The sequence below is a fragment of the Trichomonas vaginalis genome, chromosome IV, assembly GCF_026262505.1.
Source record: "Trichomonas vaginalis G3 chromosome IV, whole genome shotgun sequence".
Classification (NCBI taxonomy): Eukaryota; Parabasalia; order Trichomonadida; family Trichomonadidae; genus Trichomonas; species Trichomonas vaginalis.
This window is the reverse complement of record NC_067206.1, coordinates 22,488,306-22,516,046: the sequence shown is the minus strand read 5'-3', so window position 1 is coordinate 22,516,046 and position 27,741 is coordinate 22,488,306. Positions and strand designations below refer to the sequence as shown.

The 27,741-nt window shown below is 32.9% G+C and overlaps 9 protein-coding genes and 1 pseudogene across 10 annotated transcripts, besides 7 other annotated features; 5 read left to right on the top strand and 5 right to left on the bottom strand.

Annotated features, from left to right (window-relative positions):
* The first annotated feature begins 147 nt into the window (after nt 1–147).
* Nucleotides 148–1,204, top strand: TVAGG3_0148000 (annotated as a pseudogene). Its single transcript has one exon. A coding segment is annotated over exon 1 (1,057 nt).
* Nucleotides 148–1,284: a mobile genetic element.
* Nucleotides 1,257–1,284: a terminal%2Cinverted (terminal inverted repeat of Mariner transposon ID:TVAGG3_0147990).
* A 1,203-nt stretch (nt 1,285–2,487) lies between these two features.
* TVAGG3_0147980 (lipid transport) lies at nt 2,488–3,688 on the bottom strand (the record flags this gene model as incomplete). The annotated part of the gene is made up of 1 exon (XM_001310427.2): nt 2,488–3,675. The coding sequence occupies one exon, from the start codon at nt 3,673–3,675 to the stop codon at nt 2,488–2,490; it is 1,188 nt and encodes a 395-aa protein (XP_001310428.1).
* A 100-nt stretch (nt 3,689–3,788) lies between these two features.
* Nucleotides 3,789–4,571: a mobile genetic element.
* A 564-nt stretch (nt 4,572–5,135) lies between these two features.
* Nucleotides 5,136–5,938: a mobile genetic element.
* A 1,303-nt stretch (nt 5,939–7,241) lies between these two features.
* Nucleotides 7,242–10,516, bottom strand: TVAGG3_0147950 (uncharacterized protein; the record flags this gene model as incomplete). The annotated part of the gene is made up of 1 exon (XM_001310426.2): nt 7,272–10,508. One exon carries the CDS (start codon nt 10,506–10,508, stop codon nt 7,272–7,274), a length of 3,237 nt encoding a protein of 1,078 aa, XP_001310427.1.
* A 380-nt stretch (nt 10,517–10,896) lies between these two features.
* Nucleotides 10,897–12,093, bottom strand: TVAGG3_0147940 (spectrin binding; the record flags this gene model as incomplete). Its single annotated transcript, XM_001310425.1, has 1 exon — nt 10,898–12,070. The coding sequence occupies one exon, from the start codon at nt 12,068–12,070 to the stop codon at nt 10,898–10,900; it is 1,173 nt and encodes a 390-aa protein (XP_001310426.1).
* Nucleotides 12,094–13,381: 1,288 nt separating this feature from the next.
* Nucleotides 13,382–13,577: a mobile genetic element.
* Nucleotides 13,578–14,637: 1,060 nt separating this feature from the next.
* Nucleotides 14,638–14,674: a mobile genetic element.
* Nucleotides 14,638–14,674: a terminal%2Cinverted (terminal inverted repeat of Banshee-A3 transposon ID:TVAGG3_0147920).
* Nucleotides 14,675–16,344: 1,670 nt separating this feature from the next.
* Nucleotides 16,345–16,786, top strand: TVAGG3_0147910 (uncharacterized protein; the record flags this gene model as incomplete). Its single annotated transcript, XM_001310424.1, has 1 exon — nt 16,354–16,758. The coding sequence occupies one exon, from the start codon at nt 16,354–16,356 to the stop codon at nt 16,756–16,758; it is 405 nt and encodes a 134-aa protein (XP_001310425.1).
* A 158-nt stretch (nt 16,787–16,944) lies between these two features.
* On the bottom strand, nt 16,945–17,871 carry TVAGG3_0147900 (uncharacterized protein; the record flags this gene model as incomplete). The annotated part of the gene is made up of 1 exon (XM_001310423.1): nt 16,945–17,871. The coding sequence occupies one exon, from the start codon at nt 17,869–17,871 to the stop codon at nt 16,945–16,947; it is 927 nt and encodes a 308-aa protein (XP_001310424.1).
* Nucleotides 17,872–18,081: 210 nt separating this feature from the next.
* Nucleotides 18,082–19,549, bottom strand: TVAGG3_0147890 (spectrin binding; the record flags this gene model as incomplete). Its single annotated transcript, XM_001310422.2, has 1 exon — nt 18,314–19,528. The coding sequence occupies one exon, from the start codon at nt 19,526–19,528 to the stop codon at nt 18,314–18,316; it is 1,215 nt and encodes a 404-aa protein (XP_001310423.1).
* A 56-nt stretch (nt 19,550–19,605) lies between these two features.
* On the top strand, nt 19,606–21,551 carry TVAGG3_0147880 (PKc Mps1 domain-containing protein; the record flags this gene model as incomplete). The annotated part of the gene is made up of 1 exon (XM_001310421.1): nt 19,877–21,331. The coding sequence occupies one exon, from the start codon at nt 19,877–19,879 to the stop codon at nt 21,329–21,331; it is 1,455 nt and encodes a 484-aa protein (XP_001310422.1).
* A 1,647-nt stretch (nt 21,552–23,198) lies between these two features.
* Nucleotides 23,199–25,898, top strand: TVAGG3_0147870 (uncharacterized protein; the record flags this gene model as incomplete). Its single annotated transcript, XM_001310420.2, has 1 exon — nt 23,206–25,860. The coding sequence occupies one exon, from the start codon at nt 23,206–23,208 to the stop codon at nt 25,858–25,860; it is 2,655 nt and encodes an 884-aa protein (XP_001310421.1).
* A 343-nt stretch (nt 25,899–26,241) lies between these two features.
* TVAGG3_0147860 (alpha/beta-hydrolases family) lies at nt 26,242–27,681 on the top strand (the record flags this gene model as incomplete). The annotated part of the gene is made up of 1 exon (XM_001310419.1): nt 26,266–27,381. The coding sequence occupies one exon, from the start codon at nt 26,266–26,268 to the stop codon at nt 27,379–27,381; it is 1,116 nt and encodes a 371-aa protein (XP_001310420.1).
* Nucleotides 27,682–27,741: the final 60 nt, after the last annotated feature.

Below are 27,741 nucleotides of genomic sequence, written 5' to 3'. Positions count from 1 at the left end.
TGTCAGACGGTTTTGTAAATATTTAAGGTTAAGTTGGTGTTGTGGTTGTATTGTAAAATATACGTTACCAGTTTTGTAAAGTGTCAAAACAGCTAAGTGGTGTATGGAGGCGCGCAGTGCCTCTGTACACGACTTAGGTATACTAACTTTCGCGGGAAATTTTGGCGGGATTTTTTTCATTTTTTTAATGAATCATAAAGAAAACATCCTCGCTCTTGCAAAAAAATGCAAAGACTGTAAAAAAATCTACGAGACATTGGTAAAATGCTTCGGTATGGATGCTCCTAGCTATTCCACTGTAACGTATCATGTTAGGATGTATCACTTCATGAACAAAAAGGCGCCCATCATAAAAATTGACAAAAAATTGCCGGATCAAAGAAAAATCAAAGCAATTCTTCAAGCGCTAGATGAAGACCCAAGAGCATCACTCAGAAGGATAGAGGAGATGACAAAGATACCACGTACAACAGTCAGTTATTATCTGCACAATTATTTGAACTACAAACTAGCGTATACACGTTGGGTTCCGCACAACCTTAATTCAGTTCAAAAAAAATCTAGAGTCCAATCTTCGAAAGAGCTCCTCTCTATATTGGGTGCGTATCAATCCAAGAAGTTTCGCTTTTTAGTAACAGGGGACGAGTCTTGGTTTCAATATGCAACAGAAGCCAAAATCATGTGGATCCCGAAGGATGAAAATCCGCAAACATTCCCGAAGAAAAAAATTGACACACCAATGATGATGTTGTCGGTTTTTTGGGGCGTGAATGGCATCATCGCAATTGATATTCTTCAAAAACCTAATACGATGAATGCTCAGTATCTAATTGACAATGTTCTTACTCAAATTATCAATTCTGATGAGTTTGAGAAATCCAAACAACAAAAACAAAAGTTTGCAATTCATTTTGATAATTCAAGAGTTCACAAAAGTCATAAGGTAATGAATTACTTGTTGGAAAACAATGTCAAAGTTGTTCCAAACCCAATTTATTCACCTGATATTGCACCCTCTGACTTTTATTTATTCGGCACGCTAAAAAAGAGAGCTGAAGGACGCGAATTCGCGAGTCCAGATGATCTTGAAAATTTTGTAAGAGAGCAATTTGAGCAATTTTCTCATGATGATTTAAAGCGTGTCTTTCAAGCCTGGATCGATCGCTGCGAACGCGTGATTGAATCCAATGGTGATTATATTTAAATAAACTTTATATATATGTAACTTGTTTATTTCTATTCGCAGTATTCAGGTTTGTGCTAAACACACCTTTGGACACCCTATAATCTTGAATCATTTTTTGCTTATTTTGATCAAACATATGATATTAACCAATGCTTTGTTTATTCAGTGATGTTTAACATTCCATCCCTTCTCGATTATTTCCTTTCATATGATACAAATATCAAAGAAAAAATAATTTTGGAGAAACCGCTCTTCATTATGCAACACGCAAAAATATAAAAGAAATACCAGAACTTCTTATTTCACATGGTGCAAATATCAATGATAAAGATAGGGAAGGAGAAACCACCTTTCATATTACAACACAAAATATAATAGTAAAGTAACAGCCGAGCTTCTTATTTCACATGGGATAAATATCAAAGAAAAAAAAACAATTTTGGAGAAACTCCTCTTCATTGTGCAGCATATAATAATAGTAAAGCAATAGTCAAACTTCTTCTTTCACATGGTGCAAATATCATTGAAAAAAATAAGAATGGAAAAACTGCACTTCATTAGGCAGTTTCTCATAATTATAGAAATAACATTTCGAAGATGAATTTTATTAGAAACAAAAAATAATCTAACTATTCACACTGCCTCTTATCTTAATAATGATTTTTTTTAAATAGCACTTCTCTTTTTTTATCACCTTTCTCTATTTTTATATGTTATCTTTAATAAATATACCGCGTGTTGACTAAAGCGTGACAATTTTCCGATATCCAAGTAATTTGTTGCGCCAATGTTCAATTTTAAATCGGCTAGATTTTTTCAATCAACATCCCTTGCTGTTTAATTAGCACAGAAAAAACTGACTTAATGATAGAGTGTTATTTACTTACCGCTCCATTACTCTCATGATTCAAAAGCCTTTAATATATTAAAAACAGCAGACATAATTCTTAAAGAAGAGGTTAATTTATATTTGAGAGAAATGAACAAAATGGCTAATGATTATTAAAATCGAGAAATCTTAAAGAAATAACAGAAATAAAGCATTAATCTATTCAATTTCACAATTATTTTATTGGCGTATCAATGTGAATTACATAATTCCCTTTTAGATACAATATAGCACATTAGAAGGTAATTATTGTCACTTTTCCGATATGAATAATATTTTGCCATCCGGTAAAGTTAAAAAGAAAGCGTTAGATGAAGGATATAAAACGAGTTTAGTTGAAAAAATATATGGAAACATCAAATTTACGATATAACCATTTTGTAGTAATTTAAAGAAAGATTTTTATACTAATTTATTTCTTAACACAGATTCTAAGCTTTTCTTCGCGTCTCTGGGCATCTTCGATTGTCTTCTTCATTAAATTAGCATCTTCCATTGGTTTCTTATCGATGAGATAAGCGCGATCGAATCTGAATCTTGAATCTGCTGGTAAAAGTTCATCATCATTGACATCCTGATTTGGTCTCTTTGCTTTGTGTGCGTTGATGTCCCATATAACTTGATCATCCATTGTAAGTTGCTTGCAGTAGTCGCCGCGGTATACGTTGATGAAATCTGTTCTCTTCTCCTTCTTTCCACGGATCTTCTTGATGCCGCCGTAGATGTAAGTGTGTGCGAAATCTGTGATTCCGAGTTTCTTGTCTTTCTTAGGAGCCAAGCGGATAACTGCTTTCATGGCCTTTTCGTTGTTCTTAACAACAACTTTTCCGACGACGCGGATGAATCTATCGCCATGTTGAACACCGTTGACATAAGTATTAGGGAATTCCCATTCGTACTTGTCGCCATCGTTGAATGTGCAGACAAACAAACCTTTCTGGATAACTTCAAAGTGGTTCATGGATGAATCAATGTTGAAATTACATTGGCCATGAACTTTCCATGCAGCGTCTTTTCCGAAAATCTCGAAGTTGGAAATCGGTGGGTGGTGAGAAACTTGTTCGCCATATAATACTGCACCTGAGTTGTAATGGCAAACATATGTTTCTCCTAAAACTGGATTCCATGGCTTCTTGTTCTGGTGGTAAAGGTGAAGAGATGATACAATGCCAATGGAAATAAGTTTAAGGCGCTCTTCGACACTGGTCGTTGCAGCGGCTTTGTCAAGATATTCGCCAGCCAAAAATGAGAAGAAGTCAGCCATGCGTTCAAGGAAAGAACGTGGCTCCGAGTACGAGCATGGAACACTCATGTTAGAGTAGTCCATTTTAAGAATGTTCTTTGTAAATTGCTTCATGAGCTTCTTATTTTCAACCTGCTCGGCTTCAAGTTCTTCTTTTGTGAGAGGGACAACACCATCAACAGACCAATTGTTCAAAGCTACGTTTCTTTCTTGTTCGTAGTCGTCGTTATCATAACTGATGAGATGTTTGTCTACACCTCTATAAGATGTGCTGAAGATATTCTTATCATTGACTGTACCTATTGGCTTGGATTCACTTTTAATTGGAGCTTCTTCACGGATAAGTAGACTTGCCATAAGGAGCTACTTTAAATTGAATTCACTTTCTTCTCGATTGTTTTCGAAATGAAAAATATTTTGATCAATGCAGGATATTGATTCATATTTAATTGTGTTTAGTTCCCAAAATGAAAGGTACATTCACTATTTTTGACAAAATTTTAAATTTTCACGGGGTTGTAAATCTTATAATAACTAGATGAATAAGGAATGAATCCCAGTATAATGTGCATCATTATATTAAACACTATATGTAAGGCTAATGATTCTATTAACACTTATGAAGATCTATAGTATTTGAGCAGATAAATTTGATAATTTCCAAAACTCTTATATTTCAAAATTAAAGTGTGCGAATGCATTTAAATGAAAGCAAAAAGAGATTGATGCTGTTAAAACTAGGTGTTAATTTGCAATTATTTCGCATCACAAGAACTACCCAGTAAATTCGGCTATCTTTCTTTGCAATTATTCTCCATTATACCTATAATATAATGGTTAGGGTTTGAAGAAAAGTTACTAGAGAATTATTGACTTTTGAAATAATGCAGAATTTTACTTGAAGAAATCATTAATTTATGAGTTCCAAATTGCTAAACATGATGAAGGATCATTAAATTTGCTACAATTAAATACACTTATTGCAGAATTAAGATTTTTGAAATTAAAAGTTTGAAATATTGCCTTTTTGAATAAAAATTTAAATTTTATTATATAATCATGATAATATCTTATAGAAATTAAAAGAAAATATTTTAAACCATTCAAATATTTTGAATGTCTTATCAATTTAAAATATTAAAAGATAGCTTGATTTTATCATCATTAGTTGTTATCAAAGTTTTCTTCTTTTGATGAACAACAGTAAATGATTTGTTAATAGTTTGTCTTCCTTTTTTGCACCAAAATCAAAATTCTCACCCGATCAGTAATCGAAAATTTTGTAGCATACGATTATTTTCCATTGAAAAATTATCACTAAAAAACTTTAAAAAATTAACTTTTATTCTTAATTTCATGTATGAAGGAGGTAGGAAATGACTTTAAGATTGACATCCTATTCATGGCTAAAGTTTTAGGAACTTTGAAGCCTAATTTGATATTGAAATTTTGGAAGATCAATGAATATGGGGATAAAAGTTGCATATCCTTGGACATTAAGAGGACATGTTATGAGAGTGGATAGCGTTCGACGATTCACTGAAAAAGTTACTCCTCGAAAAGACTATCTAAAGCCATCAAGTTTTTTGAATATTTTCTATCGTCTTTTTATTTTTAGTAAATTAGGATGCTCATTAAACAGTATGATTAAATATACAAAAATTTTTAATTTATTTTTCAAGGGAAAATAATCATACGCTACAAAATTCTTTCGATTCATCATTCAATTGAGAATGATAATTTTGTAGCATATTTAGAAAAATGCTCGGTCGCTGGCGCTCCCTTCGCATTTTTCTAAAAAACGCTACAAAATTATTAAGTTATGATGATAATCTTGCACTCAATTTTGAAACTCTCTGATTTACAAATAAGCATTCCTTTGGAAAAGCAGTCCTATTATGATTCAAGATATTTTAAAGCCCCCATTTCATACAATGCGCAGATATATTCGAAATTGCAAGAACTCTCAAGAAAAATGCAGCAGCAAAGAAGATTCCATAGTTTCTAGCATCAAAAATTTACAACCTTAATACAACAGTTAAAGAGAAGCTCGAAAAGAAAATAATTAACCATAAAGCTGGAAACCATTCGATATATACTATTAGATCTAATAAAAAGTTAATTATAACATATTTTACATGCTATTTGTTGACTCTGTTCCATTATATTACCATATATATCTTTTTGAAATCTAAAATATTTTTACGATTTTAACCATGTGTTGTTGAAACCATATATCAATCTTAGCTAAAGTATAGTTTATGAGTTTGTCACTATCTAACGTATGAATTTCCAAAAATGTCAAATATGTTCATTTTTTCTGTATATTCAGCCATAATTTCATGTAGTTATACTATTCAACTATTATTTAATATTTTTCTCGATTTAAATATATGATGAGATGCTTAGTTCTCCCGGAAATCGATTTTTAATCGCAATTTTAACTTTCCAAAAAAAATTCAAAAATAAAAATCCCTCTCAATTTTCTAAGTTTTATAACTCGCCAAATCTCTCGCCAAATTTTTTTTGGCCCGTATAAATATTGTTAGGCACTATATAGGGATGCTATTTATCCTATTTTCATCCCATTTTACTGTTATCGCCTAGTGAATGTACCTTTCCAAAATGATCGCACCGATAAATTTGAATAGATTCAATTTAGATTGATTTTTGTTCTCACTTTTTGAATCGAATTACCTTTTTAATGATTTAAATACGTTATCTAGAAAATGCCTAATATAAATATTTTATGTTCTGAGTGAAATCGATGAAATTTGCGAAATTTATTTTGAAATTCCAATGATAATATATTGCCATCTATTCTATAGTTCAAATTTTGTAGTTTCACGTCATTTTACACAATTTATTATCATATGATTGGATAACAAATATCTGGTTTTATATAAAGAATTTTTTAAAACAATCAAATCCATCTTTAATTTCCAGATACGTTAACTTCTCTCAAATAATTGAGTAGTCATTATTTCAAAAATGCCAAAAATATCAGCGAATAAATTTACTGCTATAATATCATGCCAGATAGCCAAATGTAGAATTGTATCGAAATTTTGTGTATCATACTCCGCTGTCATGGCATTTCTTGAACAAATCAATTTTAAAAATAAGATTAGAACTGGCACACGTATTCAAATTCAATTTGCGGAGAATTAACAATAAAATTTAGGAACAGAAGAATCGCATTATTCCTAAATAGCAGCTTGCGTTGATATCCAATAGCGTTTCACTTTCTCCTAAGCTCGCGATTCATTGTAGTGATTTCTATTTGAAAAATAATTTTTCATTATTCTTTTACGATTCTTTGAAATATCCGTATAAATAGGCGGTAATTTGTATATGCTCTACCTTTACAGTGGATGATAACGCCCTATGTCTTAAGCCTGCTATTTTTGTTATTCAAATTTTCATATCCTTCAAAACCTTGAGGTTAGATAACGAATTTATTGGTGACATAAAGACTATTTAGATTCATTTTGATAATATTTGAATATTATTATATTTTAATATTTTCGTGATATTTTTAATTTGTATAGAATTTCCATAAAATGCGAGCTTACGATTTAACAACAGGCATAAATGGCAACACTCCTTCAGCAATATCATATTATTAATATTAACTGATCTTTTATATTTTACACACAGTCTACACTTTTAAAAGCTATATATCAATCAATATATATAATAATCGATTTCACATCATGAAGATATTCCTTTATAATAGTCTTTGAATGATTTTCATCCAAATTTTCTATTAATATAGTGATATAGCGCAAACAAACTGGATTATAATAAACCACATCAATCACAAGACAATTTTGATAAGGTTTTATTGATAAATCATTCTCATATCTCTAGTATCGATCAAAATATCTAATGTTCATGATATGAAAAAAATAACATTGTATTTTCGTATAAATATAATATAACAAGTTTAATTAAAACAATTTTTTGAGTTGCTCTTCTAAAATCTCATCAGAGAATTCCATCATATAGCTAATTTGTGTTTTTGAAATACCGCTCTTGGCCGCCTTAAATGTATCAGAGATAGTTCTATCTAATTGATATGTTTGCCCTGTAAACTGACTATTAACAAACAGGATGAAGTCTTCTTTCGTCAATCCTTCTGTTGAGAAATCAGCATCATCAACAATTTCATTGATTACATCGATGATGAGGTCTGAATATTGTGGTGTGATATTCCACGGTCTCTGCTTTTCTGATTGTAGATCTACAACAGGTTTAATAGGTCCTGCGTTCACTAACTTTTCGAAAATTTCATCATGAATGAGGATTTTGAGGTAATTGAGTAAATCTGTTTCTTTTTCTGGATGCGTTGTTGCTTTAGGAATCTTAATTTTAGGCTCAGCAACATCGAGATATCTGTCTGGCATTGATTCAAGAGGAACAGGGATTATAATGGCGTTAGGATCAGCAGCAGGAGGAACTTCGTAATCATCATCTGAATCATCATCAGTGGCGAAATCAGAACTTTTAAGGGTACTTGTTGATTTAGTTTCAGCTTCATCTTCTGAAACATGTGGAGCTGAAACAGGATCTGGAACATCAATTTCAAGTCCATTAGCAAAGTCTGCATCGCTATCTGTGCTGATGAATTCATCTGAAGAAACTACATCTTGTTTTGGAGAATCTTGAGGAGATTTACTGTCAACAAAATCATCGTCGTCATCAATTGGAACATCTTTATCATCATCACTATCAATTGAGACATCTGGGTCATCATCTATGTCTATCTGCACATCATCATCTGATGAATCATCTTGTGAAATCTGAACATCATCAATGTCATCAAGAAATAAATCTGATTCTTCTTCAGAAGCTTTCTGTTTCTTTGCTTCTTCCTCTTCCTCTTCTTTCTTCTTTTGTTCTTCGAGTTCTTTCTGTTTCTTTGCTTCTTCTTCTTTCTTCTTTTGTTCCTCAAGTTCTTTCTGTTTCCTCATTTCCTCTTCTTTCTTCCTTTGTTCTTCAAGTTCTTTCTGTTTCTTTATTTCTTCTTCTTTCTTCCTTTGTTCTTCAAGTTCTTTCTGCTTCTTTGCTTCTTCTTCTTTCTTCTTTTGTTCTTCGAGTTCTTTCTGCTTCTTTGCCTCTTCTTCCTTTCTCTTGTTTTCTTCTTCGATTTTCTGTCTTTCAATTTCCATTTGTCTTTTAGCCTCGGCTCTTTGCTCTTCTTGTTTACGCTTCTTTTCTTCTGCATCTTTCTTCCTCTTTTCTTCCCATTCTCTTTTAAGTTGCTCTTCAACTGCTCTTCTATCTGCAGCAATCTTTTGTCTCTTTTCCTCTTCTTCCTTCAGCTTCTGAGACTCTTCTAACTCTCTCTTCTTCCTTTCCTCTTCTTTTCTCTTTTGCTCTTCAGCTTCCTTCTTCTGTTTCTCCTCTAGTTCTTTCTTCTTCTTTTCTTCTGCCTCTTTCTTTTGTTTTTCTTCCAACTCTCTTTTCTTCTTTTCTTCAGCTTCTTTTCTCTTTTTTTCTTCCGCTTCCTTCTTCTTCTTTTCATCCTCTAAACGTTTCTTTTCTTCCGCTTCCTTCTTCTTTTCTGCTAGTTCTTTTTGTTTCTTTTCTTCAGCTTCTCTCTTCTGTTTCTCTTCCAATTCTTTCTTCTTCTTTTCTTCTGCTTCTTTCTTTTGTTTTTCTTCGAGTTGTTTCTTCTTCTTTTCATCCTCTAAGCGTTTCTTTTCTTCCAATTCTTTCTTCTTCTTTTCATCTTCCAGACGCTTCTTTTCTTCAGCTTCTTTCTTCTGTTTCTCTTCTAATTCTTTCTTCTTCTTTTCTTCTGCTTCCTTCTTCTGTTTCTCTTCTTCCAAACGCTTTTTCTCTTCAGCTTCTTTCTTCTTTTCTGCTAATTCTTTTTGTTTCTTTTCTTCTGCTTCTTTCTTCTTTTTAAGAGCTTCTTGTTTCTGTTTTTCTTCAAGTTCTTTCTGGATTCTTTCTTCTTCTTGTTTCTTCTTTTCTTCCTCAGAATCATGATCATCTTCACTTTCTTTGCTGCTAACACTTTTATCGACATTGTTTTCTTCCTCCTCTTCTTCTTCGGCAATTTTTTCGGAATCTTCGTCAGTATCTGAGATATCATCTGTAACATCAACATCGTTTGTATCCTTTTCATCATAATCGTCATCATCTTGATTATTAATATCGTTATTGTTCACAAATGGCTGCTTTACAGCTAATGGTGGAGGTGACTTTTGTTTCCTTTGATTTCTTAGTTCTTCAACATTCTGTTCCTTATTCAATTCATCAGAATAATCAGATGCACTAGAATAATCTTCAAATAGACCTTTCTTTGGAACATCTTTGATAATTTGCTGGAGAGATTTAAGTTCTAGGCCATAAGATGTTGCTTCATTGATTTCATTTCTCTGTAATTTGCGCGCTTCTGTTGCAGCCTTCCATGAATTGAATGAAAAAGCAACATCAGAATTTTCTATCAGAGAATCTCCAAAAGTATTAGAGTTAGAGGTATCTTCTGATGACGTGAATATATCCTCAACAATTCCTTTAGGTATATTCTTCAATGCATTCTCAATTCCTGTGTATTGTTCTGCTACTTCTTCTTCTTCGATATTGCTTTGTTCATTTATTTGGTCGTTCTGATTTTGGCTTAATGAAGAATATTCTTCATGTATTGATTCGATTAATTCTGTCCTTTCGATATTTTGAGAATTTGAAGATTGTTTCGAATCTGTTTTTTCGTAAGATTCTTCTTCTTCTACAGTTTCTAATTGTTGTTCGTTTATATTCTTGTTGTGTTCGCGTGTTTTCTTGATTAAGTATTGCAATAATTTTCGATTCCATATTTGAAAGTAGTTTCTAAGCTTTAAGTCGAGTAATTTCTTTGTAAGCATGAATGATTTGAACTCTAACACAATAAAATCGTTGTTTTCTTCAGATCGATTTGTATTTTTCTCAGAAGAAGCTCTCGATTTCTTTTTTTCAACGTTATTTATGCGTTTCTTCTTTGGTTTTGCTGATTCTGAACGATTATTTTTAATTGCTTTTCTTTTTGATGAAGTATTGACTGGAGCACGTTCAAAATTTGGTATTCTTGTTAAAGCAGCCGGTTTTCTGTGAGTAAAAGGGATATTCTGCTCTGAGAGAAGAATATTGACCTCTTCAAAATCTTCCATTACTCTATTGTGGATACGTTTTGCATTCATATTTTTAAAATTTCGCACGTTTAGAGATTTGAAAAGTGACAAAATCAGGGAAATTTTAGTCGACATTTTCAAGCAAGTCACGAAAAAACCGAACTTGAATAGCGAGAAGAGAGACAAAATTGCACAATCCTACAACAATACAATCCATTTTCAATTCTCTAGGGAAAATTGGAGTTTTCTACTTTAAAATTAGGGATGTTAATCATAGATGTACTTAGAACTAGTAGTGTTATATACAAATCATGAGTTCAACTCAGAAGTTGTTGAATATTAATCCAATATTTCCATTTTATTAAAAAAATCAAAGCGTAAAAGTCCGAAACTCTCTAGTTCATATTATCATAAAAATAAGTAAAAAATTAAATGAATATGCTAGAAAAAAATTTTTTTTATTCATCTTTATCAGGAACATTAATTTTAGGATAAACCTTTTTGATTGCATCACGAAGAGTTCTTTTATCTTTAGAGTTTGCGAGCTTTTCTTCAAGATCTGCGTCATGTTCGACGAACCATTTGACAATTCTTTCCCAATTTCCGTACAAAGTCATGAAATGGTTGAGAATCGAAATACTTGGACTTCCGAACTTTATATTTACGTTAAAACCTTTCTTAAGAAGCATATCCAGAATTGCAGCCGGATCTCCATCAGGCTTGGACTGGAAATAGTAAGGTCCTGGTCGTCCATGTTCATCAAGCTTGTTAACATCGATATCATGAACCAAAATATCTGCAGCAATTTTCGGATTCATGCATTTGCAAATGTAATGAACTGTTGACATGCGGTTTTGGGTGTCAATATCGTATTTTGACGAATATCTCAAAATAAGTTGGACAATGCCCTGATTAACAGTATATTGATCCAATGCTTTGTAAAGAGGGAGCATATCCATAACTGGCTTGTCTGCTTCGAATCCATTGGCAAAAAGCATCTTCAAACAATCAATTTTGTCAAAGGTAATCGCTGATAAAACTGGTGATGAAGTTACTCTACTGTTTTCGCCGGAATGACTGAGAAGAACACGTAGCGTTGCGATATCAGTAAGAGTTGTTGCAATTTCGATAGCTTCTTGGCCATTCTTTTTCATATCAATTCCTTTCTGGCAAAGAATCTCAATTATACGCCAGGAACTAGTACGTGCTGCTAATTTGAGGCAAAGGTTATGATCTATTTCGGGTTTCTTAAATTCTTCGTCGCTTAATTGACTTAAAATATAAGCGACAACTTCTGTGGAACCCTGAGAACATGCGTAATGGAGTGGGATATGGTTACTACGGTCTTTTACATTAATATCCAATTTATGAGTCTTGTGAAGAAAAATGAATTCGTCTAATGAGTTCCAAATAGCAGCAATATGCATAAGACCTAGGCCATTAGAATAAACTTCAAAGTCGATACTATGGGTTCCTTTAAATTCTTGATGTTCAATTGTTTCTCTGTCAATTTGATAACTTGTATCTGCCTTTTTATCTAATTTATCTATATGCTCTATATCAAATTCATCCTGTTTAATTTTGTAACCTCGGTCAGAGTCATAATAGCTGCAGTATCCTCTTCCCCACATATTAGTTGAAGCTTTAAAAAATTTGAAGTCAAAATAAGGGTTTCGTTTTGCGAAAAAAACGTACAATACGCAATTTCGCTAAAAAAACATTTAGCTAGCAATTTCGACCTTTGACTCCACTCAAGACGTCACTTTTTTAATTTTGCGGTATCATATTTTTGGAAAATCTTTATGAATATTATATAAAAAGTCTCTTTAATATCTATATTTCATATTTTTATCGATTTTTAAAGTTTTTGCGAAAAGTATTCAATTATTTTTGCTATTTGGTCGGGTAAATGTCAGATTTGCGACATTTTCTGATATGATATTCAGATTCTACGTTGATAATAATGCTTATAGAACCCTCTTGCTATTGTGTCAAAATTGCGAAACCGATAGCAAAAATATCTCGCAATATCAAAATTGAGATATTGAGTGAATTATGCATTATAGAGATTAAAAATCTGATTTGTGAAAACATCTCATCAGTTTCTAGCTAATTCAAAAATCTTTACTATCTTATTTGATTAAAATGAAAAGGGAATAGTTTCATTATGCTTTAAATGACAGCCTTATAATATAATCATAGTTTTCGCTCAATATGCAGCATTTTTTTTTCGAAATCTATGGTCAATGTCCTAAATACTGATTGCTTTGCATTCATATCTCTTACATTTTCTATACCCACATCACTATTCATTGCTATTCCTATCTTTTTCATTTTTGTTTGTTTCTCATAATTTCTCAAAAAACACGATAACTTGATATTTGTAAATATCATACTTTATAACGTAAATAAGAACTTGACCTATTAAGAAAAGCAGTAATGAAAAGAAAATCTGAAATTCATAAAAATTACAAGTTTCTGATGACAATTAGCTTAATTAAACCAGGTACAAGATTATATAATTGTATTTTCTATCCAATTATCCATATAATATCTTATCCAGAAAAAATAACTTGATCAATAAAAGGTAACTAAACTCCTTTCGCCGATCCGATTTGCTCCATATTTAAAATATAGCTTGCATATGTAGAAGAAAAGCTAATTTTGAAGTACGCCCGAAATCCACCAACAGGATTTCGAGCTACTAAAAAGGTACTTTTAAATGTGATTTTTTTTATAAAAAATTAAATTTATTTTAAGATCAGACTAAAAACTAATTTTATGGAAAATCTATATCGACAAATTTATTACTTATTGGGTATATAGATTTTTTGATTATGGCGATTATGTCTGATATGCTTCCAATAAGCCAAAACACATTTCATACTGATTTCTATAAAAGGTATCTTTATTATAGAAGTGTAAGCTATATCTGTTTGTTTTTTTTAGGGCTGTACAAGATTTAAAAAAACATTGCCGGGTTACCGTAGAGGCCTAAAAAAATCGCGCCTCGGCGGCAAGCCGCCTCGGCATTAAGAATGCGCATCTAAATTTTTATATGTCCTTCTTTCTTTTATTTTTCCCTTCCCTTCCTTTTCTTTTTCTTTTTTTCCCTCCTCTTGCTCTCATTTACCTTTTTTTTCCTTTTCTCATCATTTTTCAAAATTTAAAATTTTTATCAAAAATCTTGCCTATAAAAGCAGATTATGGAACCTTTTAATGCCTCTTAATCAATATTATACAGCATAAAGCATATTAAATGAAAGTAATTACGTATAAATTTATTTTATTATCTTATTTATTAATTCTTTAGCATGTATTGTTTAATATTAACTTTTCTGTACATTAAATATGATATCTCCAAAGTATGAATGCCTTGTAACGAAACGAAAACTTAATTTTATGTTGAATATTTGTCACAAACATTAGATTATTAAAATATATGTTGGATATCCCTTAGTATGAGACTTCATGACTCTTGTTGTCTAACGTGAGCTTTGGATTGCAAGCTTGCTACAGCACATAAGTATTCTGTGGTTAAAAAAACCACATGAGCTTTAAAAACTATAAAACCAAAAATAATTGTTATAATTTAAATGAAGAAGTAATTTAAAACGATTTTATTTATGATCAAATTTTATATATTTTTTTGGATCAAATCCATTTTAATAGAATTTATATACTATTCATCTATTAGTAAACACTACCGTATATTATTTTTTAAGCAATCTTATTTTTTGAACTTTTATTCAAATCTTTGGTCGCAAGAAGAATTGCATGATAAATAAAAACATTTAATCAAAGTCAATTTTATTTTTCATATTCAAATGGATTGAGTGTTAACATTTAACATTTTTTGCTAATAGTCGTCAAAAATTAGGCGTAAAGCAAAAATTGATATTTCATATGGTTTTATGATAGATAAGCATTATATTCCCACTCATTATATTCGTAAATTTTGAGGTTTATCCTTCGCTTTTAAGATCATTGAATTTGATTTTTATATAAAATAGTTATATATTAGAAAATAATATGAGTTTATATGATATTATTTTTCAGAAGATTTCATTCTATATGCCTATGAAAAGTACTCTCAAAACTAACTTTTTCCTAATTATAATTAAATCTAGAATATTGTATTATGCTTAGTATTATTTCATTTTTCTCATTCAATTTAGAATTTACAAATGTCAAAAAATTGAGAGCTGTCACTTTTGATGAATTTCTGTTTATTACAGCATTGTTATTAATAATGAAAAATAAAACTTATTTCAATGAAAATTGTTCTGCAAATTTATTTCACTTTTGACCTCACTTTTTCCGTAATTCAATTTTTTTACTTTTAATATTTTAGATCTTCATAATATCATTTGAAAAATTAACCATATAAAAAAATCAAGTTATCAATTCACTTTTTCCGTAATTCAAAAATCAAAAATATAAATAATATATCTTTTTATCAAATATTATTATTATATTCTATGAAAAATGAGGTCCGGAAATTTTGCGCCCGTAACTCAATTTTACGGGAAAAGTGCAGTAAACTATTCAAAATACGGAAAAATTGGTGTAAACTAATGATTTTACGGTAAAATCACGGAAAGTCCCGGAAGAATATATGTGCCTATATGAAATTATACAAAAATGAATCAAACGCATTTTAAAAGATTGTTCTTGTATTATAAATGCTATTCGCAGATTTATTAGTTGAAGAAAATTACCAAATTTTTGCCGATTTACAAAAAATGATTTACAAAGCATATTTTTATAAGGCTTTAAAAATCTTTAAAATGTGACCGGTGACGGAAATCCATGGTAACCAACCGCGGTTCCCGTTTGGAATGCCATAGTTTTTTTATTATAACAAATTCAAAATTCTCTTATAAGGACTAGATGAAATCTGTATTATTAAATCATTAGCTAAATGAAGGTTCAAATAGAAAGTAAATATCAATTTATATGATACTGAAACCAAATAGTTCTTTTAATAAAAGATAACACGCTGAAAATTATTGAGTATTTGCAAATCTCAAAAATCTATTGGTGAATTTGGCTCAACTTTTAAAATTATAACATCCATATCAAATCATAAAAGCAGACAAAAATTAAAGCCAAACCTATCGGCCAATTTTTTTTGATATTTTGATTTTTGAGGTATACTTTTAAAAGTGGATTTAAAGCACTTATGAAAAAACATTAACTTCTGTCGTTATGATTATTGATTTAGACAATAATGATTTTAATCTTTGATTATCAAAACACTAAAGTCATCTTTTTAACATTTGCTTGGTAGCATTAACTCAAGTCTAAAGTACTATTTTATGTGGCACTCTTAGAATTTTTGTATTCATTGTACACGCTGAAATAGTACCATTAAAGTTATGGCGGACTTTCAAAAAATAGTTTGGTCACCTTTGATCAATACCAAATGATTTTTTAACTAGTAAATAAAGTATTTTCTTTACACACACATTGTATATCATAGTTTTTTTTTTGGTTTCGCAAAACATCCAAAAACAAATATGCTATAAAAGTGACAATTTTAGCAAAACGAAACCCTTAGTCAAAAAAATTGTAATTTCGAAGATTTCAATTCCAATGATTTTGAAGATCAAAAGAATTTATTTTTGTTAAATTTGCCAGGTATTTTTAAAAGTTGAGGAATCCTAAATAATAATTATTGAGTATGCTATATTTCTTACAATTGGAATTAGACTTGCGCTTAAATCAGGAAAAATTTGAATTTCGAATTTTTTATTTTGCTATTACTGACTTTTTGGTCTTAAAAATAATAGGAACAATTTCCGTTGCATTTTATACTTATATCTTTCTTGCTGTAGAAGAAAGGATGCAACACAATTGATAGAAATAGACGTTTAAAAATATCACTTTTTAAAATCAAAGTATCAAAAAAATGGCAGCACCAGAGAATTCTACGGCGATGATGAGATTTGTTCTACAGAGACTCGAGAAAAAATACAACGAAAATTTGGATGATGAACATTTTGAAGCCGTTTCTCCAGGAGTTAATTTTAATAGAAAAAAAATCGTTAACAAAGCTGAAACAAAAATAGAAATAACAAAAGATGATATACCAAAACCTTATAAATCCACATATGTTCTCTCACCAGAAGCATTACAAAAAGTCGAATTAGAGAAAAACGTACCAGAAGTTGAATATAAGTTTCAATTTGTACCAGAAAAGCTTGAAGCAAAGCCAATGCAAATTCCTGCTGACTTTGGGAGAGATTATTTACAAGAGCAACTTGTGGATTTAACTTTTCAGTTTTCTCGTCTATCAATGCCTGTTTGTGAATAAAATTATTTGTATTTCTATTGTAAGAAAGTCAGTAACAATTTTAAAAATTGGTGATATTTTTTTGTTTACTATATATTGATTGGACTAAGAATATCTAAATATTGGGATATTGTAAATTAAGTTATTGCGTATATTAAAATAAAAATTAAAATTCTTATAAATAATATTTTATTACTAGTCCGTATTTTACAATTCAGCTCTTTCTTGAGTTTCACTGTTAGCTAATGGATCAAAGTCCTTCTTTTGCATTCTTTTATCGAGAGTTGATGGTCTCTGGGCTTCCTTAAGCTTTGAAAGACGTTCCTTTGGTCGTTCTAACTTGAAAGGGAAATTAAAGTTTCGTGGATCTGCTTTACTAAACTCTAATGGTACTCCATATTCATCTTCTCGATCAAGAGGCTCATCTATTGGTGTTCCATCAAAGAGGCGCATTTCTTCTGCATCGACAATTACTCTGAGACGATCTAGTCTCTCTATTTGACGAAATTGTAGAAAAGTACTGATTAATAAAGGATATCTATCCTTAATATCACTAGTAACAATAATATTACCTATTTGAGATGTAGTATTTCCATTTTCAACAAGAAGTTCGACCTTGTTGAGTGGGAATTTGATTGGTTTCGACAAAACTCCTCCTTTGAGGATAATTCCATTAGCATAAATATAATAGGTGTTATCTGTGTTCACAACTAAAGTAATGTGATGCGTTAAATCACGTTCGTGTGTTATATTTCCGATAGTTTTATTTTGGGAAGAATCGATAAATGCATATTGAGGATCATCATCTGAATATGTAAGTGTTAGTTCAACTTCTGATTCTTCGCCATTTAACATTGAAAGTGAAATTAAAGAACCAGTTGTTGGCATTTGAGTTTTTGCAGTAAATTGAACTAAAAACGGGGTACTTGTAATTTCTGTCTTCATTTCTGCAGAAGCATGAAATCTTTTGTCTGTATTATTAACATGTAAGCAATTTCGAATTAAAAATTGAAAAGATGCGCTGCACTGAGCAATTTCTAATTTCTCAGATTCACCTATTATATTCCATTTATTATTCGGTTGATCATTTTCGAATGTTTCATTAAAATATTGGATAGTTAAGAAGAATAACATAATTATTGTCACTTTTTATTTTATAACTCCATTACTTTCGATGTTTCTATGAAAAGTAATGTATATTGGAAGCTAATATTTGATCCATATCTTTTTATGAAGCTATTTTAAAATATACCATTATAGAAATTTCCAAATATATGATGTTATTTCAATATTTCTTAGATAAATATGGCTATGATATTATATCTTAACTTAATCTCATGTTGTAATCCTTACATTAAAGATGATGTGCTTGTATTTGTTTCAAAACTCAGTTCAAATATGAATTTGGAAATTAGATTTTTAATTAACTTTAGTAAATTCACTAATGAAAAGGACATTTCTAGGAAATAATCATAATGATACAGTGTCGATCATTATTTACTTCAAAAAAATTAAAAAATTTAAAAATTTGAAAATTCTTTTTGAAATATGTTAAATTTAAAATTATGGTTTTAGATTACTTAATCCTTTCGAAGCTTTTCGGATGATTTCGTACTAATGCCTGAAATTCTTTGCTCTGATTATTTTTAACGAAAGCAGCAATTGATTCATTAGATTCAGTTGCACTGAGATTCCTATAATATGGTTTGGTCATGTCTGCGCCGATTTCGAGCATATAATCAAGCAAATGGAATGGTTTCTTAAGACAAGTGAGCAAATCACCGAAAGCAGTGTTCCTGCTCGGACCTGTATAATTTATATCGAGTCCTTTATCAATCATAACTTTGAGAATTTGAATTGCCTCGTCTTCATCAAGGAAACAAAGTTTTCCGGCAGGATTCCTTCCATCCTTAAGGACATTACTGATTTTACAGCCCATCTTAATGACTCTGTTGACAATTTGGAGATTTCCGGATTGTAATGCAGCGAAAATGGCAGTTTCATCTTGTCTTACGTTGTAGTAATCAAGGACTGTATTAATAATATCAATCGTGGCATCTGGGTCCGTTCCTTTGGAGCCACAGGCCAAATCGAGAATTGTTTGTCCGTTGACGATATCTTGTGGCCTGGCGCTTGTTGGATTTGATCTGAGAAGTATCTTGACGAGTTTGGGGTATTGTCTGGCAATGGCGTTGCGTAATGGAGAATCTCCGTTGAATTTGACAACGAAGTAATTGAAAATAAATTCTAAGCATTCATATGAGTTTCTTTTTGTAGCCCAATCGATTTCATTCATAAAAGTGGAAAGTTCGGCGTTGTGAACGTAATCAAATTCTAATAAGCGTTGTAAGCCATAGGAACAGTTACTGGAGATGCCCAAATAAACTAACTTAAATTGTCTTTGTTTCTCATCCTTAATAATCCTAATAATTTTGTCATGAGGTGCGAATCTTAAGATGTATGCAATAACTAACTCTGCATGTCCGTGAATTGCATAGTGGAGTGTAGAATATGAATTGCTTGTGTGCTGCAATAGATCCACATGGTATTCTCGGTGCAAATATGTAATACAATCAATACAATTCATAAAGGCTAACACATGCATTAAAGGAATGTTAGAGAGTTCCAAATCCAAATATAAATCTGCATCGTTGGGGCCAACATTTATTGAAAGTGACAATTTTTCGATTTTTTCAGAGGAATTAGCACCTTTTTGTGAGAGAAAGTTCTGAAGAAGGTCAACATCATCAACAAGAAATGGGCAATATCTGGAGTCGTCGCTGGGAGCCATGAAAAATTTTTAATGGCAAATTTTCCGAAAAAAAATGCCAGTTGACACTTTTTCATTGTTTCACACCTTTATTATGCCACACACCGATAAACTTTAGATGATCTTTGAGTTGCTTTTAACTATAATGATATGTTTTTATATTGTTCTTCAAGTTTATTTAGTTGCAGAATCCATCAGCATGAAACATGGAATTTGAGATTTTTTTTTTGGATGAACTGCATTTATTCTTGAATTGATATTGCTGTAACTTAGGTGTAATTAATACATGAATATTTGAATCATATCATCGCATAAATTCAATCATTAACAAAATAAACGCACACTTTCTCAAATTCTTAAACGTCCACAATGTCCAATCGCGCTGGGAGAACAGCCCTTGGGAGCATTTCACATTCAGAAGCTAATTCTCAACTCAGCAGGATTGGCAAAGCCTCTCGCGATGTTACAAAAGGAATTTCACACAATGGCAGTAATAGCTTATCAATTAATGCATGGGGTGGAGAGCCACAAAGAACAAAGTCTACGAAACAATCACCTCCATCAAATATAACAAAATCATTCGAATCTCGTTTTACATCCAGCAGAGTTAATAATGATTCACCAAAAGATAAAAACATCGTCAAAGTAAATGGACATTATTACGAAATTCTTAACCTTTTAGGTGAAGGCGGTACATCCAAAGTTTATGTTGCAAGGAATCCAGAAGGTCAAGAAGTTGCCATCAAAGTTGTCGATTTGACGAAAGTTTCAGATGCTGTATTGAATTCTTTAATGAATGAAGTCGAAATACTACAACAGTTTAAAGATTCAAAAGAAATCATTCATATGTATGAATATGATAACACAGGTAGTACAATGTATATCGTTCAAGAGCTCGGAGGATACTCAATGAAGGAAATAATTGAAGAAAAGTTTGATAACGCACCAAGTAAGTTTGATTCAAATTTCATACATAAAACATGGCAGGAAATGCTAGCCGCAGTTCGTGTTTGCCATGAAAGAAAGATTTTGCATGCAGATCTCAAACCTGCAAACTTTCTTATGGTCAACAAACGTCTCAAGCTGATTGATTTTGGCATTGCTACCCGTGTTGCAATTCATGATGACACAACAAGTGTTACACGCGATATTAAAGTTGGTACACTTAACTACATGTCCCCAGAAGCCGTTAACATTGATGATGATAGTAAGATCGGTCGTCCAGCAGACATTTGGGCACTAGGATGCATTTTATATCGTCTGGTGTACCGCCGCTTACCGTTTCCACAAGATCAGCCCATTGCAAAAGTAACAGCCATCTGTGGAAATTATGAAATTAAGTACGGTTCACTTGAATATACAGAAGATCCCCCAGAATTACCATTCCTTATTGACATTATGAAGCAATGTCTTCAAAGAGATCCAAAGGCCCGTCCAGATATCGAAGCTTTGATGAATCATCCTTATCTTCATTCATATGATGAAAACATCATACAGCATTTCAAGGGTCTTATCCTTTTATTACAGGAATTGTACGATGAGAAAATGCCTCCAAACATCAACACTACAGAATGGAAGTACAAATTACTCCATAGATGCGATAAATACCACGTTACTGAATACGCTCGTATATTCAGCCTAGATCAAATTCAATATTTCTCAGAACTCAGTAGGGACGTTTTGGAAACGTATTATGATGACGAATTCGATTCTGAAGTAGGAAACAGAGTTATCAGGGTTCTCGCGGAATACTTCATGAATGGAAATCCGATTTCAATCGGCGAAGCTCTCAGAATCTTCTCAATTGAATCCGAACTCGTTTGAAATGAGTTATCAATCAATTGTAGTTACCGAATAATTCTTGTTTTATAATTTTTCTTAGCTCTAAAGTATTTATATCATTATTTTGGAAATGAATCTTTAATAATTTCTTTCTAAACAACTAATACTTCAACAATTTGAGGTATGATTATATGAATTCTATATGGATCAATAGTTTCGAATTGCAGAAAACTCTTTATCTGGATAGTTCTAATAAAAAATCATCATTAGAAGACGTATAAAGTACAATTATCGATAAGATTAATTGATAATAAGTAGATTAATCAAAATTACATGTAAAATAACTACTATTTACTGCATAATTTTGATTTTGTGGTGCTATCAGCTATCCCTATTCCTTCAAATAGTATCGAAAAAGTTTATGAATCTCAACATTCCCAGTATATCCAATATTCCAAGAGTGTTAACGAATTATTTAGAAACGAAAGCACTTGCTATTCATATTGATGCAATTGCACTAGAATTTCACAGGGGAAGTAGAAACCGTTTTTTGCCAATTTGCATGAATTTGCAGGGAAGTCATCTGAAGAAGATGACGACCCATGGAGCAAATACTATAACATTCAATTTACAGGCCAAGAAATCAAATCATGCCAAAACTGCAATCCATCATCATTAAATGGTCAATATTACTTAGATAATTGCAATTTTTTTGATGATAATAACCGCGTTATCAGCTTCGAACCCATCTCCAATGCTTTGTTTCTACATAATCGGTGTTCTTTTAGTAAATGCACTTCAACATTAAGTGGAAGTTGCATTTACTACAAAATTGGCAGTGATAGTTCAATTATTCAACGAAAATTCTGTTGTACGAAATGCCAAAGCACCGGGCAAGGCCAATTTTCATTTACAAATGTTGATAAAGATAACTTTTTTATTGAAAGTTCCCTTTTCGATTTAGGAAAAGAAGGTGTTAGTATTGATGCTTTAAGTGCATTCAATGATAATATTGTAGTGTCATCAACAAATTTCTCATCTTGCAAAGCTCTTAAACCTGTTGGACATTTTAGATGCGAATCTCGTAAATACACAACAAAATTTAACTACTCAACTGTTGTTAATAATTTAGCTGCAGGTGAAATAATAAATTTTTGGAATAACGCGTTGATTGATTCATGTAATATTATAAATAATACCAAAACAAAATCAAATCAAGGAATTATTTACCATTCATATAATTCTCTTACTGTAAAAAGTTGTTCTTTTATTAACAACACTGCTCCTAAATATTCATGTTTGATATATAACGATGGTAATGAACAAACAACAGTTGATAGTTGTTACATTGACAATTCGATTTCATCAACATTTTATAGAACTGTAGTACCTACTAATCCAAGAGAACCATTTACTAACAATTTGATTCATTTTTCAACTGGTAATTGCCAAGCAGAATTTGCAATTATCAATAAAAGTATTTCTAAAGTTAATAAACTTTCTCTTTTTTTACAAACTTTAGTAAACATTTCTAACTCTTCATAATCTATTATTTCCACATCATAGTTAGTTCTATAATTAGTAAGAATTTTGAAATTTGCGATAATGTCTTAATCTACAGCTATCAAGGGCTGTTGATTCTGCTAATTGCAATTATTTCAAATCAAAACAACCGATTTGAATGCTTAATAACTATTGGTAGGCATAATCATCTGATTGATGCTATATTTGCAATATCTTATAAGTGAATGCTTCCAGTTTTGTACATTCACAAAAAACCTTATCAATAGTGATAATCAAAATAAGTTATCATGCTTCATATATTGATATTATTATGGTTATTAGCTTGTGAAATGCAAATGAATGAGAAATGATCAATTTGCCATGTCACTTTTCAATATTTCGGTTCGTCAAAAATGTTTTTCTTTACTGCTTTAGCTCACTCTGCCGGTATTGATCAATATCTTCTCGGCAAGAGACTCGCTGAAATCGGATTGAAACAGCATGCTAACGGTGGTTTCTACGAAGTTTCTGGTCAGGAACCAACAGCAGAAATTACCTACCACGCCATTTACTTAGGCTTCACATATGGCCTCTTCAAGAACATGGACTTCTCCAATGCCCAGCGCTTCATCACATCCCTTCGTAACCGTGATGGCGGTGCTGGCATGTCACCAGGCCAAAAGTCATCAGTTGAGGCCACTTACTACTATTTCAAGGCCGCCACAATTATCTTACCAAACGCTCTTGATATCCCATCCATCGTTGAATTCCTTAAGAACCATTATGATTCTAACTCTGGTCTCTTCCGCGATACATTAGATGCTGACCCATCAGTTAGAGCCACACACTTCGCCTACCTCACCCTCAACAAGCTTGAGAACGAACTTACATGGCTCAACACTTTTGCCATCCGTAACTACATCACAGACCATACACAGGATGACCGCTACTCTTTCGATGGCATCAATGAAATTGATGCTCAGATCTACGGTACAGCCATCTCCAGAGCCATTTCTCTCCAGTCCAACAACTATCGTGCTGATCAGTACTCCAAGAAGATCATTTCTGACGGCATCAAGGCTAAGAACATCACACTCTACCAGATTGGCAATCTCCTTAACGCTCTTAACCAAGAAGGCGCTAATGATGTCCCAGAAGAGCTCAAGAACCCAGAAGTCCCAGAAACAATCAACGATCTCTTCTCTCTTACACGCCTCCTCGTTTCACAGGGAATCTTCGAGAGTTTACTTGATATCGAGCTCTTCGCCATTACAACAGATAACCAGGTCTTAGAACTTGGCCGTGGTGGTCTTACACTTGGCCAGGTTGTCCGCCCAGCTGCTGTTGCCCGTATCCTTAAGCGCTTCGTCAACCCATATCTTTCCATCAACCTTACAACAACAATTGGCGATGAAAAGTCCGTTGACACAAAGCTTGATTTCGATGAACGTAACGGTGTTTGGATGGGTGACAGATACACACAAGCTACAAAGCTCGGCCAACTTACATTCGATATCCAGACATGGCTTCCAATCCGTGAAGGCCACCAGGTTGATGTTACAAAGAACATCCAGACATCAGTCTCCCTTCCAGTTGATATCTCCTGCGATGTCACAGCTGGCGCTGAAGAAGTCATTCCAGTTGGCGGCATCATCGAACCAGGTGCTGCTGTCAAGTCTGTCCTCCACGGCAGATTCGAAGACGGCATCGAAATCGAAGAAGGCACAATGGCCACATTCGCTGTCTACGATTCATCCGAAGCCCTCCTCTTCTACGACTCTGCTGACTTCAAGCCTGACCACACATTCCAGTGGACATTCGATCCAAAGAACCCAATTCCAGACGGCTACGTCAAGTTCTCTGTCGAAATTGGTGACCGCCAGCACGGTATCCACACACGCAAGGAGTTCCGCTACCTCTACCACGCCAACATGACAGTTATCTCCCACAAGATCAACTCCACACCAAAGCTTGGCGAACTTCTCAAGGTCTCCATGGTTCCAGGTGTCATCGTTGATGGTGCTGTCGAACAGTTCAACGATGAGAAGTCATTTGGCGAAGATCTCAAGGATGCTTCCACAGAAGGCTTCTTCCCAAGTGGCCCAGCCGAGGCACAGAAGTACCAGATGGTTCTCAAGTGCGGCAACGCTATTGCTAAGACAGTCGATGGCGAAATCAAGGTTGTCGAACACAACATCACAGTCGAGTTCGAAACAACAGTTGATGAGAACATCGATCTCGCTACAGGCTTCAACATCGAGTTCGTCTTCAAGAACTCCGAGGGATTCACAGTTCCTCTCTCATTACAGGAACCAATCGCTGTCACATTGAACTCAGAGATCATCGCTGAACAGGTCAAGGGTCTCGAGAAGCCACAGAAGTTGACATACGGCCAGACAATCAAGGCTGAGTTAGTTGTCAAGGAGAAGAACGTCGGAAAGACATTACTTCCAGGCTTAGCATTCCCAGTCATCCTCCTCAAGAAGGGCGACCGCGTTGTTGCCGAGCAGACAGCTACATGCGACCAGAAGGGCCTCGAGAGTGTCGAGTTCACAATCGACGCTTCCGTTCCAAGTGGCAAACTCACAGCTGAAATCGTTGTCCGCAAGGGTGAAGAGTATCTTCCACTCGAGTTCAACGGAAAGAAGCTCACACAGGAGTACGAAATCGAAGGCCAAATCATTTTCGACCACAAGATTGTCCAGACATCTGATGCTATCACAATCGACTACACAACAATGTTCAACAACAAGGCTATCACTGGTGGTTTCTTCGTCGCTAAGGTCATGACACCAGACGGCCAAGTTGCTGCTAGACTCAGTGCTGCACAGACACTCTCCAAATCTCGCGTTTCAATCCCAACACAGTTCCTTCACGGTGAGTACACAGTTGACCTCTACCGTATTGGCGAAACAACACCAGTTGTCTCTACAAAGGTTGCTGTTCAGTCCAAGGTCGTCACATGGTTCTCACAGCTCCCAATCGAGACACTCGTTGTCATCGCTGCCTTCGCACTCTTCTGCTGGACAGTTCATCTCAGAACACAGTTCCGCATCCGCAACATCTAAGTTCATATTTTTTAAATAAACACACAACACAACACATTTTATATTTAATATTTTTTTTTAATTCAAAATTGAATTTGATTCAAAGTTTTGATTCAATGCTGCAAATCAAAGTTATAAGTAGAGTATATATAGTACTGTGAATATTGATAATATCTGGATTGATTTTTTGATTAGAATATGTGGCCACTCCATATTTAATTGGTAAGTCAATGCCAATCAAAGATCTTAATCATGTTGGTGATTTATAAATATGTTGTGATAGAGGTTTGCTCGAACTGCATATTGGAGATTTGCAACAATTTGTATTTTTGGATTTTAGGCGATCAAATTATGAAATTTCTTCATTTTAGTTCAAAGTTTATCATATATTAGTGTTATTGACTGATTTTGATTATATTTTTAGAAATGTCAGATGAAGAGATTTTAAGCACAATTCCATTACCATACATTAAAGTAGCAGATATCCATGACGTCCCAGATTGGCTCCACAAGCGTGCCGTTGAACAAATGGAGCAAGTCTTTATAGAAGGAAATCTTTCAGATTTTTATGAATCATGGAATGAAGACGTCAAACAGAATTTCCCATACGTTAATTTTGCAAAGCAGATTGCCCAGCTAGAACAATTTTATGGAGTTGTTGACAGAATTGATAGAGCAATTGGTGCAAAAGCACATCCAAAAGTTCCAGGTGTCATATTGACATTCGTTATTTGCTACATTGAAAACGTAAGAATGTTTTCTCTTGTAGCTTACAACGATAAACAAGAAGTTGTTGAATTTAATTACGGTAGATGCTGCATTTATCATCCACCAGAGTACATCAAAGAGACTAGATTTGAGCGTTTAGAATTAAGTGAAGATCCAAAAATTGTTATTTCACGTCCTACAAAAGCTGGAGATAAATATCCAGCAGCTTTTATTATTAACATGCAATGGCAGTTAAATGTTGATGGAAGAATCGGATATACATTCATTTACAAAGACTATGAATACCTTTCTTCAGCAAATGTTGCATTTATTAGAGGAGAATTCACAGAAGACATGCTTGATGCCCCAGAACCAGCTTCAGCATATGCCGCAGCACTCATGCAGCAACTCATGGCCCGATCTGATATCACAGATATATTTATTATTTTCCAGGGCCACGGTGCTTTGTTCATGAACCGAATTCTCCGCAAATTCGGAGGAGTCATCAAAGGTGCAATCTTAATTAACCCAGCTGCTAAGCCTCTTAAGAATTTCCCAATGGTCGAATACGATTTCAACCAATTCCCAGAAGATATCCCAATTCTCCTTCTTAACTCCGATTTCGATCAAATTGTTGAGCAAGAAGAGAAGGATCAGTGGATAAAATTCACTTCTCAGAAGAAGAATGTTACTATTAAGAATTACGACCACTGCGACCACATGCTTATGCCATGCCCTCAAAAACTCGAAGGATTTGAATATTCTGCTTACGAATTCCACATGTCTGACGTTGCTCTTAGAGATATTACAACATTTATTAGAAATACTAAATAAAGATTTATCGTTTATATTATACATTTAATTTGCATGATTATCTAGTTGTACTATTATCAAAATCAAGGAAAATTGAAATTTTATTTTGATTTTTCCTCATTGATGATAGAGTATTTACCTTGATTTCATACTAATTCTGCATTGTCAAATAATATGTCTGATTGAAACAAGATAATAGACATCAGAAAAGGAGTTGAATTAGTATTGAGGGGGAAAGATAATATGAAATTATGAAATTGCATATTCATATTGCAGTATGAACTTATTTGATGATAAAAACAAAGATAAATGAATCAAAATTTGCTCCAAAGATTCGAAAACAAAGAGAAACTTTTTTTGTAATGTCAAATTTTTAAACGT